This window comes from Mesoplodon mirus (genome assembly GCF_964341445.2).
Source record: "Mesoplodon mirus genome assembly, chromosome: 5".
Taxonomy (NCBI): Eukaryota; Metazoa; Chordata; class Mammalia; order Artiodactyla; family Ziphiidae; genus Mesoplodon; species Mesoplodon mirus.
This window is the reverse complement of record NC_138980.1, coordinates 152797253-152812462: the sequence shown is the minus strand read 5'-3', so window position 1 is coordinate 152812462 and position 15210 is coordinate 152797253. Positions and strand designations below refer to the sequence as shown.

The 15210-nt window shown below is 46.3% G+C and overlaps 1 protein-coding gene across 1 annotated transcript in view; it reads left to right on the top strand.

Annotated features, from left to right (window-relative positions):
• The window catches only part of EGFLAM (EGF like, fibronectin type III and laminin G domains), a 179489-nt gene that overhangs the window by 161996 nt on the left and 2283 nt on the right, over positions 1–15210 (top strand). The window contains exons 19-21 of the mRNA XM_082623155.1: positions 3905–3983; positions 6997–7140; positions 13766–13849. Of these exons, the coding sequence (XP_082479281.1) occupies positions 3905–3983; positions 6997–7140; positions 13766–13849 (307 nt within the window). The remainder of the gene's footprint in view (positions 1–3904; positions 3984–6996; positions 7141–13765; positions 13850–15210) is intronic.

The following is a 15210-nucleotide window of genomic DNA, read 5'->3' as shown; positions in this document are numbered from 1 at the left end:
CTATAATTTAAGAAAACTCAGTATGAAAAAACACAAGTGGATAAGACATAGAAATTGTGCATACTACAGGGAATTTGTTTTCTTTTGATGGTGTATCATAAACAAGGGAAAATTTGGGGGGGTGTTCAACCTAGATGTTCATGTTTAGATAGCTGAAGACTGGTAGTGTTGAAAAACATTTTTTTGCTGTTCTTTATGGCTGCAGAGTCAGTTTCATGGAACCAAGACATCTGCTCCAAGTAGAGCTGTCCAGCAGGGGAGGGTGCTGCCCTATGGGCGAGAGAGCTACCCATCGTGGAAGGTGTTCCCTGGGGCTGGATGACCATCTCTCACGGGTTTGTTGAGAAGAGTCCTGGCCGCTGGGAAAGCTAGGTTACAGCACCTCAGGTCCTTCCTTCACTGGTGCTGGGACTGTATGAAGGAACCAGCAAGCTCCCTTTAACTCGTCATGGTCCATTGGGAATTTCAAGTCCCTGCAGTGGAAAATGCTTTGCCTAGCTTGCAGGCTGCTATTCATTGGGGTATTATGTGTGTTACCAGAAGGCATGAGCTTTTAGGTCTAAATGTGAGGAAGCACCCAAAACACTTTTCGACTAGTGCCTTTGCCACAGAAAAAAAGACAATGTAGAAGAAATTGGATATAAAGGGTTAGGGTCAAATATAGTTGTGCTTACAATATTTAAACAAACCACAAAGGGCCAGAAAGGGCTAGATGGTCACTTCTAGCTGTAATGTTGTAGGACGGAATTAATATCTATCCACATATGCTGATGACACTGAGTATATTTTCACCGGTTTTGTATTCAGTGGTGTCATTTCTAGAGCGTTCCCCTGATCTCTGTTAGTCGCCACATCACCAGAGCTCTTGAGTATTGCAAAGGGGGTGGGGTGGGAATTAGGGTGATATTTTCCACTACGGAGAGAAAAGAGGCAACTGGCTGGCTTATCATTCCTTTTTCACACATAGCCTGGAGCCAAGAAAATAAACGGTCATTGACAAGGTAAGTAACTTTAGCAAGGAATTATTTCTCCAGGTTTAGATTAAATGGGGATTGTCAGTACAAGCTCAGGGGAGCCTCAGAGGTGTCAGACAATTTATTACGTACATCTTCTTGGTCCACCACCACCTGTGCCTCTACTTGTGAGCTGGGACTGGGGAGGTGTGTTGGGCGACTTGGTGGTAACCATGCAGATTTCCAGTGGTTCCTGTTGGGAATCAGATTCACGTTCCGTAAGAGGAATGTGAATTCCTGCAGGGCTTCACCAGGACAGCAAGGCTGGTTCCCAGAAATCTGCAACCAAAGTAATTGGGATTTTATGAGGACTGTGAGATTCTGACCTTCCCTGTTCTGTTTCATGCTGGCACCTGGCAGAGTGTGGGAACTATTGCCTCAATAGTAAGTACAGTGAGTCCTCTGGGAAGCTGTGGCAGTGCCCTGGGCTCATGCCAGGGCAGGCTGTGGGCACAGTGCAGGCAACCACCTGCAGAGGTAATGAGGGGCACACACCTCCCAGGGTGGTGGGCATCCTCCCACCAAAATCGCCGGCCCTGGGGACACACGTGTCTCCCAGCTGGACCTCGGGAAGCCCTGAGCTCCTGAGCTGGCGGGGCTTAGCAGGCACCTGGATGGGGCTCCTACACACCCCTTTGAGGCTCCAGGTGCAGAGCGTGCCCTGACCATTTCAAGGAGTCCAGGAGAATGATGACTGTTGGCCACAGACCCACATCCATGGCCAATAACAGCAGGGACAGGCTCTGCCTGAGGCTCAGCCAAACCCAGCAGGGGCGCCGGGGTGATGTTTAGCTCTGGGTGATAGTCTCTCCTCCTGTCTCAGCACTAGCAGCCTGCAGTCCGGGGCCTGCCAGCCCAGCTGAGAGCTCTCCTGCCCTCCTGCATTTCCGCACTCTTACTTCTCATCCCCCCTTCTGGCCCTCTCCTTTCTATTTCTGCTCCTCTGGGTGTCTCTCCCAGCCTCACCTTTCCCATCCCCCTCTCCTTCCCCTGCCCGGGGCTGCCATCCATTTTTACACCTTCTCCACGTTTTCTTTTCTCCTCTTCTGGCGTCTACTTTCCCCGTTTTCCCTCTTCCCACCATCTTTCTGCTCGTGCCATTTTGCGTCTTTTTCCTTCTCTCGACTTCCTTGTCTTCCTTCTTCCTCCTACTTGCTTTAAGCAGAGGAAGACAGGCCTGTGGTACAGCCCAGAATTTAAGATGCAAGAGATGTTCATTTCAGTCTCTAAAAGGCCCTCCGGTCAGCAGGCCCTTGTCTTGGGCTGTGCTGCCTCAGGGGACAGTGAAGCAATTTCTGGGATAGTCACCTCAGAAACTGTCTTTAACATTTTTTACTTCTGTTCTGCATTTCTTGTTTTTTTTCTTTCTCCCTTCCTCCTTTCCTTCCTTCCTTTATTTTTTTATGAAGAGAATGGGAGCATGCTGTGGGTGACCTGCTAACATAGGAACCTATATTCGGGGGCCCAATGTCATTGGGTTTTGGGTTTTGCTTTCCTTCCTTCCTTCCTTCCCTCCTTCCTTCTTTCTTTTAATGTTTAGAAGTTGAGTTTAAACTCTCCTGTCATTTATAGTGTCAATAATTGTACGTTTCCCCCCCTGGGTACAGAGTCCTTAGTTCAATGTCTTCTTTGTACCAACAACATATTTTTGTGAAACTAGAACTCGTTTTCTAAGCTGGCTTATTCTCTCTCGTTTTGCACATTTCTTTAAACATGAGATTCACTCTACCTTAATTTATTTAAACTGCCATTTGTGTCTTTCTAAAGAGAAAAGAGATATTGCTATCATCTCTTTAGAAGAAATTCCCTAAATAATCCCTAATTTGTGACACCAAACACAACTCCTTAGCCTATTCTTTTACTGACTGTATGGAAGAAGGAGATTCCTCAAGAAAACGAAGATGAGAAGTTGGGAGGAAGGAAACACACCTCTAAAATATTGAAAAGTAAAAAGTGGGCTCAGGGCCAGAACTGGGGAGAGCCGGTCTGGCTCATGGTCTATTGCTTTCTTAGCTGTATGATCTTGGGCAAATCCTTGATGATTTTATGCCTCATTTTCCTATTCTATAAAAATGGGGGCTTCCCTGGTGGCGCAGCGGTTGAGAGTCCGCCTGCCGATGCAGGGGATGCAGGTTCATGCCCCAGTCCGGGAAGATCCCACATGCCGCGGAGTGGCTGGGCCCGTGAGCCATGGCCACTGGGCCTGCGCGTCCGGAGCCTGTGCTCCGCAACAGGAGAGGCCGCAACAGTGAGGCCCCCGAACCGCAAAAAAAAAAAAAAAAAAAAGGTGGGAACAATCAAACCCTCCCATCCTCCCCCCACCCCACTCCCTGCTCCTTCCTGTCATTGTGGTGGAAATCTTGTGAAATACAACACCGGAAGGTGATTTGCAAACAATTGTCAAAGCCTCATCCCCTCTGCTTCACCATTGTCTGAGGTCATGGCTGAAAGGGCTCTGGACCAGATTGGCTTCAGCTAGAGAAATCCTGGTGGGTTTTGTTGGGGGGATTGTTTTCTCTGCCTCCCTTGGAGAACGGGGTTTTCCCCAGCTGCTCCTAGCATGGCCCAAGACCTGCCCTTTGGCTTCCAAGAATAATTGGGCACAGTTCAAGTTTTGGCATATTGCAAGGCCTTCTTGGCAGTGCTGAGACTGATAGGAGTGACGGCCAGCCCCAGAGAGGGGACAGCAGGGAGATGCCAATTACAGGCCATCAGGCCGGGCAGTCCCAAACCAGGCCAAGTGCCTGTGCAGCCAAGAGGAAGGGGCCGCCAAGTTGACAAATGTCCTACCTCCAGGAGCTGGCTTTCTTTGTATTTTCCTGCCACGTGGTGGAGTGCTGGGGTCAAGAGAGCCATGTAGCGTGTAACCTCCATTTTCTGTTCTGTCTCAGCCATCACAGAAGCCATTGAGACCCCTCAGTTTATCGGCCGCAGTTACCTGATATATGACCATCCAGATATCCTCAAGAGGTAAGAAGCTTCCACAGGCACCTTCCTTATCTCCTGGTAGGTCAACGTCTCAATATCTTTCCCAGAGCGTTTCCTTATCTTCCGTGCCAGAAGATAGTTCTCCAAAAAGGCACGAGAATTTAGCCATAATCCCAGGGGGGGAAAACATACAAAATAAACATAGAAACTAGAACAAAAACAACACAAGAAAGAAACTAAAAAATGCAACCTTTGAAACAAGCCCATGACAAACGACCCAAAGCCTTTCTGGTCCAAGGGACGTTCCCAGAGAAAGGGACGTTCCCAGAGAAAGGGACGTGCCCAGCCCCGGGATTTCTAATATTCAGGCTTTGAGAAGTAGTGAGAACTAGATGCTCCCGAAGCTAGGGTTATATGAGTCCGATTCCCCAGCAGGGCAGTCAGCGTCATGCTGCTCTGTGGCCATGGTCTGAAGAAGCCAGCCGAGGAAGGGTTCTGGGGCACCTTCCACCAGACAACAGCCCCAAGTCCGTGTCCTACTTTGCGTCTCCATCGACGAGGTCCACTGTCCTCTTCAGGCTCTTTCCAGTTCGGTGGGGGGCTCCTCAGCTCTCTTCACGTGGATACAAGAGCATGATCTAAGGAGATGCCTGAGTCACAGCTGTGGCTTTTAATCGCTGGTGGCAGACGCTCCTGCCCTGCTCCGGGCTGCAAGCTCCTGGTCTGGAATAGCCTATTTTGCATGACATGGGAAAGACTGGCTCTAGGCAAAGTCTTCAATCTAGTGAAGCTTGGCTTTGGCGCTTTCAGTTTACCCTTTTCTCTTTCTTTTCCTTCCCCCCTAGCTCTTTGTAGTTTAGAGTGTGCCATCCCTCACCCTACTGCCAGCACAATCATTCTAGGATTTTTCCATCGTCTTCAGGTTGATCACATCTTCACAGAGTAAGGCAATGCTTTAAGCCAAAGGCATCCAGTTCTTAGGGTGGAATTTGGTGGCTTTTCAAGGAACAAAAGAGGTTGAGAGACATTTTCCTAGGGCACTGGATGTCCCTCGTGACTCTGAACACACACCAGACAGACAGGGCTTTGTTTCTCTAATCCCATGTTGTGTTTATCAAGGTTGTCTTGCATGGGCCTTAGGCAAAATGGATTCCCAGCCAAGAAACCCTCTTCTTTCTTAAGCCCTTTTTGCCCAGAGATGGAAGGGTGTTCAGTCCCCAGAAACTGGGAGGGTGTGAACAGGGCCCAAGTTTCTAGCCCCCTGGTGCTTAGTGAGAGGCACTGGGTGGTTGGGAGCCGAGGGGTTTGGTGAAAGTAGGAGGTGCAGTTCCCCAAAGCAGAAAGCCCGACGGCACCTGTGTGCATATATGTAGGTACATGTACATGTGCATGTGTGTGAAGCTGCAGGTAAAAGTCAAGTTCAGGGTCTGTTTCAGTTAGATGCCTTTGGCTGCAAGTAACAGGAAACTCAGCTCAAAATGTCTTAAATATGGAGGGTATTTATTATTTCACATAACAAGCTGTCCAGACTTAGACTGGATCCTGAGTTGATTAATTCAGATAATCAACTGTATTATTCAAAGACCCATTTTCCTGCCTTGCTATCCTCAGCATATTTTCCAATGGTTATACCTTTTTTGGTTATAAGACAGTTGTTCATAAATGCTCATTAAATGGCTATAAATCATGGCAATATCCCATGCAAGTAAAAACAACTTTTTTTTCATGTGACTCTTTTAAAAAGGAAAGGAGTCTTTTCTAGAATCCTCCTGATAAATTTCCTCTGTCTCATTGGACAACAGTGGGTCACATGCCACCCCTAAACCAGTCACTGTAAGAGAAATGGAACCATCGTGATTGGCTTGTACCAATCAATGTATCCAAGGCAAGTGAGGGAAAGAAGGAAACTTGGACAAAAGATTGGGAAAACAGCTCTCTAGGGAACAGCCTGGGACTGGATCGCTCTGCACCTGGCCTGGTGAAGAAGTCAGTATCATGGACCCTGCTTCTCGCTCACCACTCTGAGACCCTGCCTGGGGAGGGCAAACTTCATCTCCTCCTGTCCAGCTCAGGCTCTGGGAAGCCTCAGACAAAAGTCCCCTCCACTGTTCACTACTGAATGCACTCTGAAGCTCCAGGCCATGTTCGTGAGACAGAGGGATGGTACACATGACAGGAAAATGGACAAAGAGCTTTTTCCAATAGTGCCATCTTAGGAGCAATATTAAATTATGTTTACTCTTATCTCACCTTTTATTTAAGGACCTCATGGTTGCTTTTCTCCCTATTGCAGATGAAACACTGGTCACTTTCTAGGGAAACTGGATCTGTGAACTAGTCTATTCCCAAGAATTGTTAAGAACATCCCAGAACTGATAGGGACACATAATCACGTGATCCTATTCCCAGCCAAAGTAGGGCCGGGACCTGACCTTCCTGACCACCCCTTCCTTCCTCTCATCTTCCTGTTCCTCTCCACCCTGCTTTTGCCCCAACACCCCTCGAGACCATTATCCCATCAAGGCACCTTCCTTGTCTGACACTCTGCCCCTTGTCCAGTCATTCCTCCTCTGCCCTCAAGGATGTCACCTCCAGAGATAACCATCCACAGCCACGATCATAGCCCAGAGCAGCTGCCAACTTGAACCTCTTGGTAATTAAGGAAACCACTTCCTTTTGAGGAATAGGGGACACTTTCCCAAGGACCCGTGAGTGGTAGGACAGGAAAGAGGGAAGACTGAGGTGTGTACTGGGGGTGCAGGCTGGGACCGTGGCATTGGCCACAGTCTGGCTGGCCTGTGACTCATCAAATGCTCTCTTGTGGCATTTGACTACACCTGGGGAGAGAGAAAGACTCCAAACTGCAGAATGAGGAGGTCAGACCTTTAGACCCATGGCATGACCTGTGGTGGTGATGCCTTTTCTAATCTCCTGGTAGTAAGAGTCAGAAATGTCAGATTATCCTCATAATTGGCAGACAAGACTGGGATTCCTCAGAAATGAAAGTTGGTGGAGACTGGTTGATTTGATGTAATTATTTGTGTATTTCCTCCAGGGTGTCAGGATCCAGATCAAATGCATTCATGAGGTTTAAGACAACTGCCAAAGATGGCCTGTTGATGTGGAGGGGAGACAGCCCCATGAGACCCAACAGTGACTTCATTTCCTTGGGCCTTCGGGATGGAGCCCTGGTGTTCAGGTAACCCCGACTCCAGCTGCTTTCTACATCACCTTGCGATTTTTCTCAGACAATACAGATCGTGCCAAACAGAGGGTTGCAGAGGGAGCCAGAACACAGTCTGCTAGAATTAACAGCTGCCTGCAGCTCCGAGTTAATTTGAGGCTCCTGGTCTTTCTTTCCAATATCCATCCCTAGAGCAGCAGTTGGTCAGCTATAGCCTGACGGCCAAATCTGGCACACCACCCATTTGTGTAAATGAAGTTTTATCGGAATACTGCCACCCTCATTCACTTATGTATCGTCAACGACTGCTTTCATGAGACAGTGATATACTTGAGTAGTTTCAATAGGGACTGCATGGCAAAGCCTGAAATATTTATTATCTGGCCCTTTAGAGGAAAATTTTATGACTCCTGTTCTAGTAGGTTACTGCCATATACTCCCCACTTACAAATTAGGAAGTAGTCGAAAGAGGACTTTGATCCTGCCAAGCATGGACTCGGGTACTTGGCCCAGTGCTCTCCAGCTCAGGAAGATCTGAAGATTTAGTCTAGAGACCTTTCTTTATATTCCGATTCTGCTCCCTATTCACTCTGGGGCCTTGGGAAGGAGAATGCCTGCTTTGTCCAATCTCCCACTGCAAAGAACAAAGCACAGATTCATATCTCAATAGGGCAACCCAACATTTGGATTTTTAAAAGTGCTTCTTGGGTGATAACGGATAAGCCAGTTCCAGAAGTTCTAACATCTTTTACGTCAGTTTAGACTGCTCTCAAATTTGTCAGATGGGTACCTGTGAAGTAGCTAAAGGATTACCTGGATGACTTCTCACCACCAGAAGCTGGGTGGCAGCTGGGTGCCAGCAGGATTCCCAGGGGGCAGACACCAGCTGTGTACTATGAAAAAGCTTCTCTACAGATTGTGATAGCACAGCCTCACTTGAGGTTAGAAATATCTTGTTTAGACCAGTGATTCTCAAATTGTGGTCTCCGGACCCACAGCATCAGCATCTCCTGGGAACTTATTAAAAATACAAATTTGCAGGCTCCACCCCTGACCTACTGAACCAGAAAAATTCTAGAGATGGGACCCAGCAATCTGTTAACTGTTTCTCCATGTGATTCTGACGCCTGCTAAGGTTTGAAACCCGTACTCACCATCTGTTCCATGGGGACAGGAATTTCTCTGGCTTTTCCTTCTTTAATCCCCCCTCTGGTGACTAGAACAAGTGCTCATTAAATGATATGGAATTAATTGGGATTGAAATAGACAGAAAGTGAGAGTGGAACTGCAGAGAAGATGAAGGCTTAATTGTGGGGCTTCAGTGTGTCACGCTCTGGGATTGCTGACAGCCAGGGTAGAATGCTATGTCTCTGCAATTCTAATAAAAGGCATTTTGAAAGGACATGTCACTTGTCCAACAGCACGCTTGCCCCTACCCAGCAGAGCGTGCTCAGCGATGCGACCCTATGGTGTTGAGGACTTTGGGGTGCCGCGTGTGGCTGAAAGCCGGAGAGAGCCGTTCTCACCACCTCCGTCCCCTCCCCCGGGCCCCGAGGTCAAATGCTGAGCTCTTCACACCCCAGTTTCAGGCTGGCTGCCGCAAAGCCATTTTCTTGTGGTTTTCCTGTGGTTAACCTCGCCAAGGCCTCAAGTACTTGATTGTGCCCAGAAAAGGGAACTGAAACAGTAGCTCAGTCGTGGGTGGGAGGCCCAACTTCCCCCTAAACCGCCAGCGAAAACCCAGCTGGACAGGGAGGCTCGATCTGCTCGGGGCCCCTCACAGCCCCCGCTGGCTCTCACACCGGGCCCTGGGCAGACCCCCAGGCCCCAGGGCACCCTTCTTACAACTCCACGCCATCCCGATGCATTTCTTTTCTTACCATCTCTTTCTCAGGTTCCTGGAAATAGGCCCCGTGTTTTCCTCTTAAGCCTGGAGTTCTGGCTGTGCTCTGCGTAACGGGCACACCACTCAGTCCCCACCGGAGGCAGGCAGACATCTGAACTCTTCCCTGGGCCCCAGGCCCGGCGCGGCTGCTTTGCTGCATTTCCTGCCTCTGGGCAGCCACTCCCCCCAACATTACTCACCCAACACAAAAGTATGGAAGCCCAGCAGGAGGCTGGGCACAGAGAGGAATCAGAGTGTGGCCACTGATTTGAAACTGTCAGCATACAGAGAGTCAGCTGTGGGGCTCGTGTTAGAGGTTACTGGATTCCTGGGCCCACACCAAGAGATGCTGGTGGAGGAAGTCCCGCTGAGCGCCGGAATCTCATTGGAAGCCAGCAGGAACCACCGCGCCCTGAGAAACAGGGTCTGAAGTGGTCACAAGCATGGGCTTCAGAGTCAGACGTGCCGGCTTCCCACGGCCACGTGATCTCCTGCAAGTTACCCGACCTCCGTAAAAGGAAATGGTTAGTCATGAGGACTGAATGAGTTAATTCATAGAAAGGCCTTAGTGCAGGGCCTGGCATATCTAGTTATTAGTGATGATGATTATCCTCGATCGGGTGTTTTCTATGTTCTAAAAACTCCGATCGCTAACATATGTCAGGGAGTTGGCACGATATATCTACTAAATAAAATTTAACTATTATTATTGTTATGGTTATTATTCTTCTGAATAAGGCCCTGCCCTCAAGCAGCTTACATCAGTGGAACCTAGAGAGTGAACTGGTTGATTGGGTAGAGAACCATTTTTGAGGTTTTGGTGTTTGATCCAGGTCCAAAGCAAACAGTAGGGAACCTAAGATAATACAGTATAATCTCAGCTTTCTTCACCTAAATGCTTGTCCTTTTGCTAAGTTAGTGCTCAAAGCACTTCAACCAGATAATAAGGAAAAACAGTGGAATTCTAAACAAAAAATTATGTATGGTTTTGGTGCAAGGTTAAGTGAAAGAAAGGGAATCAAAGTGCTCAGCGATGAGTGGTTTTTGCTGTTTGTTTCGTTTCATTTTGTTTTATGATTATGTTTAGGGCATGAAACCAGGTGTGTGAATATCACTTTATAGGGGATCTTTCCCACTAATTTTCCATGTGACCTGGATAACATTTTCATGCAGCAGAGAAAGGAAAGCAGTCTGACATTAGCAAAGTACCCTGTGCTATACTTTAAAGGAGGCCTAAGTATAAGTGCCACCATAAGGACCCCATCTGATGGCATTTCCTGGTGGCCCACTTTGGTGCTCAGCCTCCTAGCCTTCTGTGAGCACCAAATTGAGTAGGTACACTTGGATCAGGATAACTGATTCACGCTAACCGGATACACAGGACATTGATAGAGAAACCAGGTGTGCATTTATTTGTTCATTTATTCGTTCATTCACGTTTTTACCTTTTTTAAAAAATGGAGGTATAACTAAGTGAAGTGAGTCAGAGAAAGACAAATATTATATGATATCACTCATATGTGAAATCTAAAAAAAAAAAATGTGATGCAAATGAACTTACCTACAAAACAGAAGCACACTCACAGACATAGAAAACAAATTTATGGTTACCGAAGGGGAAGGGGGTTGGAAGGGATAAATTAGGAGTCTGGGATTAACAGATACACAGTTCTATATATAAAATGAACCACAAGGTCCTACTGTATAGCACAGGGAACTCTATTCAATATCCTGTAATAACCTATAATGGAAAAGAATCTGAAAAAGCATATACATAGACTGGTGTACACTTCACTGCACACCAGAAACTAACACAACGCTGTAATTCAACTATACTTCAATTTTTAAAAATTGAGGTATAATTTACATAAAGTGCAAAATACTAGGTGTACAGCTCAATACATTTTTAAACATGTAAACACCTGTGTAACCACCACCCAGAACAAGGTATAGAACATTTTCCCCACCCACACCCAGGAAGGCTCCCTCATGCTCTCTCCCAACGAAGGCAACCACTATTCTTGATCATTTATTGTTTAAAAGAAAGAGAAGTTCCAGGGTGATGTATCAGGTGTCTGGGGGAGCAGGAGGTTATTCGGGGGGTCTGAAATCAGAGAGAGTCGGGGGTGGGGGGTTGGAGAGTCAGACCAGAGATGTGCCAACTGGGCCACACCACCACCTGCAGTGATGGCTGGATTCCTGTCTTCTGGGTTCAGCGTTTGCTCCCTTGAATACAATCTGGCTCATTGCATGAACAGGTGTGTTATCAGGCTGGAGAACAGAAGAAGAAGGCCCATCCTTTGTCCAAACACAACTGAAAAGCTTTCCATTCACTTGATTACAATCACATTCCAGTCTAGTGCCACTGCAGCTATACCCAAGTCACCTTGATTCTGAGACCTGGGTGTTTCTGGATGTTCTGGTTACATATTTACAGCCTGTTGGTTTACTCTCACACATGACTACTCTTCCAGGAGAGGCTTGATAAGTTTATCTCTTGGTGGCAACTTTCTCCTATTGCTAGTTTCCCCAGGTTGTATTGTTTGATGCTATATCCAAGCTGCATTAAATACTGTGTATATTTGGGGCGGTGGGATTATTTGTTTGGCTCCTACTATGTGCTGCGCTCTTTACATATGTTATCTTACTGAATCTTCCCTAAGATCCTTCAGGGAAGGTATTATTACCCCATTTCACAGATTGGAAAATTTAGGCTCAGAGAAATGAAGCAAATTGCCCAAGATCACAGAACTAGTAATTGGCGAGGCTGGGAATTGAGGCAGATTCATCTAATCCAAGTGTCTAGGCTCTTCTATCACCCCGTTCTGCCTCTCATAAAAGCCCACATAGTAATTCAGCTATGTTTCTGCCAACCAGCTCTCAGCCCTTCCTTATACTCATTCATTTCTTCAACAAGCATTTGGCCACTAAATAATGAAATCTGAAAATTCCACCTCCAGGCTGCTTCACACAAGGAGACACTTGATGTGGGAAAATTCATTAGAAAACAGTGGATTTTTCTGGGTCAGAGCAACAGCTTTGTCTCAGAGTTTGTCAAGTCACCCGAGTTCTATTCCTGGTTAAATGTCGATGGGCTGTGTGACTTCTTTGAGGCTCCAGTATTAAAGAAAGGACCCATAGTGCTTTCCCTGGGGAAAGCCAAAGCTTTCTATTCTTGCTCCTTTCTTATACTGAGTGCATGCAAGAGCTCAGTGACTAATGTGGGTTTCCTCTCAATATTCCTATTTCTTGGCCAATGAGCTAAAGGAGAGACATGTCCTCTTACAAGATGAGGAGAGGGTTATCCAGGTGGAATACATTTTACTTCAAAAGCATGATTACATAGGCTTTATTATTTTATCAAGGGGAGGTCTAGGCAGCTGGCCCAGTGCCCAGCCTAGAATTGTCACTCACCAAATATTTGTTGTATTGAATTAAATTAGAATAAATGAATGAACACTGGACTAAGAGGGTTATTTCTCTCTGGTAAACAACAAACGCATGTCTTCTGATCCCCTTAGCGTATCACAGTATCTGGCAACTGAAATAGGAAATAGAATAAGCTACCGAGTAAAATGTGGCAGGGTGGGGGGCAGGTAAGACACCAAGTTCAAGTCCTATACGTTAGCTTTGAGATTTTAGGCAACTTCCCGTAAATTCTTTGGGGCTCAGCTGGCTCTGCAATGTTTTGTCTTTTGAAAAGTAAAAACACATGAATTAGTTTCTGAGGACTGCCATAATAAGTTACCACAAATTGGGTGATTTAAAGCAATAGAAATGTATTCTCGCACAGTTCTGGAGGCTAGAATTTCAACCTGGAACTGTTGGCAGGGTGTCTTCCTCCTGGGAGCTCTGAGGGAGTCTGTTCTATGACTCTCCCCTGGTTTCTGATGGTTGCTGGCAATCCTTGCTGTTCCTTGGCTTATAGATGCATCGTTCCAGTCCCATCTTCATGTGGCGTTCTTCTCTGTATGTCTTTGTCTCTGTGTCAAAATTTCCCCTTTTTATAAGGACACTGGTCATATTGGATTTAGGGCCTCCCTAACCCCATATGACTTCCTCCCTAACCCCATATAACCCCCGTATAACCCCTCTTAACTAATTACATATGCAAAGACCTTGTTTCCTAATAAGGTCACATTTTGAGATTCTGGGTGGACATTAATTTTGGGGGGATACTATTCAACCTAGTATTGATACAACACATTTCAAACGATAAAGCCCTTTTGTTCCTTATACTCTAATACTGTACAGAGAGCCTAAAATAAATCAACCTTGAGGACATTATGCTAAGTGGAAAAAGCCAGTTACAAAGAGACAAACACTGTATGACCCTACTTATACAAGGTACCTAGGGCAGTCAAATTCATAGAAACAGAAAGTAGAATGGTGGTTGCCAAGGGCTGAGGGAGGGCGAAATGGGAAGTTGTTTAATGGGTAGAGGGTTTCAGTTTTACAAGATAAAAAAGTTCTGGAATTGGTTGCATAGTAATGTGAATATACTTAACACTACGGAACTGTACACTTAAAATGGTTAAGACTGTAAACTTCACCACAATTAAAAATAAAAAACCAGTTTTGGTCACTCATGGCCTAATCTGGGGACCTAGTGTCTTTATAACATTGTTTTGTGTGAAAGAAACTACATCCTGAGCTCCAAAGAACTTCCGCAGTGAGAATCATTTGTGAACGACCCTCAGTCTTACATCAGTGTTTTATTCTGTTCTCTGTCTTGTTCTCCTCCGACGCCTTTAGCTATAACCTGGGCAGTGGTGTAGCATCCATCATGGTGAACGGTTCATTCAATGACGGTCGGTGGCACCGAGTCAAGGCTGTTCGGTGAGTACCTGCCACAGTGTGAGTCAGAGCTGACGGGATGTACTCTCCAATTCCCTTTAGTCCCATTTCCTGTTCCCCATCCTGGCCTGGCATCCACGTATCCTTGATCCGGGTCATTAGGGCATCTCGGTACCAAGTCCCACCTGTGCCCTTTACTAACACTAGCAGACCAGAGGCTGAACTCCCAAATCTTCACTCAGCAGAGATCTTCTAGAGAAAGAACTTTGATGGCTAAACTTGAAGAAGCCCTCACCTTCCAGGGAGATCTAGATATCTCTAGTGAGATAAGATTTCAGGGCAGGTGGACTTTGAGGAGATTCCAGAATGCTGGGAGCCAGGTCTATACCCCACAGGAAGAAGAATAGGAAATCCAGGTATTCCCCCAAGGAAATGACTGAGCCAGATCACAGCACTTTCAATAAAAGCCATCCAGCACACAGGGCTTCCAGTCTGCTTCTTGGTGCTCAACACTTATCTGTGTGGCAGTTGAGGATCACTAGGCATTTGAATAAAGTTTCCAGTATGAAAGATGGATATCAGAACAAATAGATATAACAAAGCAACTTGGAGGAAACAGAGACTATGAATGAAAAAAATGATGGAAACATGAATATCATCAGTGAGATAGGAGAGGTTATGAACCCAAGAAATAAGAAGTGATTGCTATAAAAAAGGAACATTAAAAGACCAATAAAGAACTCGTTAAAACAAGAGGAAGAAAAGAGGGAGAAGGAGAAGAAGTGTGGCTGGTTTTTGGAAACCACCTTAAAAAACTGCAAAGCCCTTGCCACAGATGAACAGCTCCATTCCACTGTCCTCAGAGTCACTTTTGGGTGACTCTCTGGGTCCTTTAGAAACCTCAAAGCCATTCTTCGTCCTCCCTGAGAGTAATCTTCTACAAACAAAGACTACTGCACTGGCTTCCCATGGTGCTTAGAATCACATCCACACTCACCATGTGTCACCACGTCACCACCACTCCTCCTGTTAAAGTTCTTCTGGTTCCCTCTCACCTTCAGGATAAATTCTAGCTAAGCTCCTTATGCCCTTCACCATCTGCTTCTGGCTTCATCTTTTATACTCTACTCCCACCTCTAGAATGCTCTATGCTCAGTCTGTATCAACCCCCATGTCTTTTCTCTCATTGCCATTGCCACTTCCTGTCTGCATTAGCCTTCTCCTGACCCACCCAGCCTTCAAAACGCACCTCAGAATCTTTTTTCAGAAGCTTTCCCTGGGCTTCTGTTCTCTTCCCGTAGAATTCCACAGCTCCCGGCCATTCTTCTATCATAGAGTGGTGACACTGTGTGATCACCGGCAATTTGATTTTTTGTTTGTCTTAGGAATTTCGGTGGTTTTTT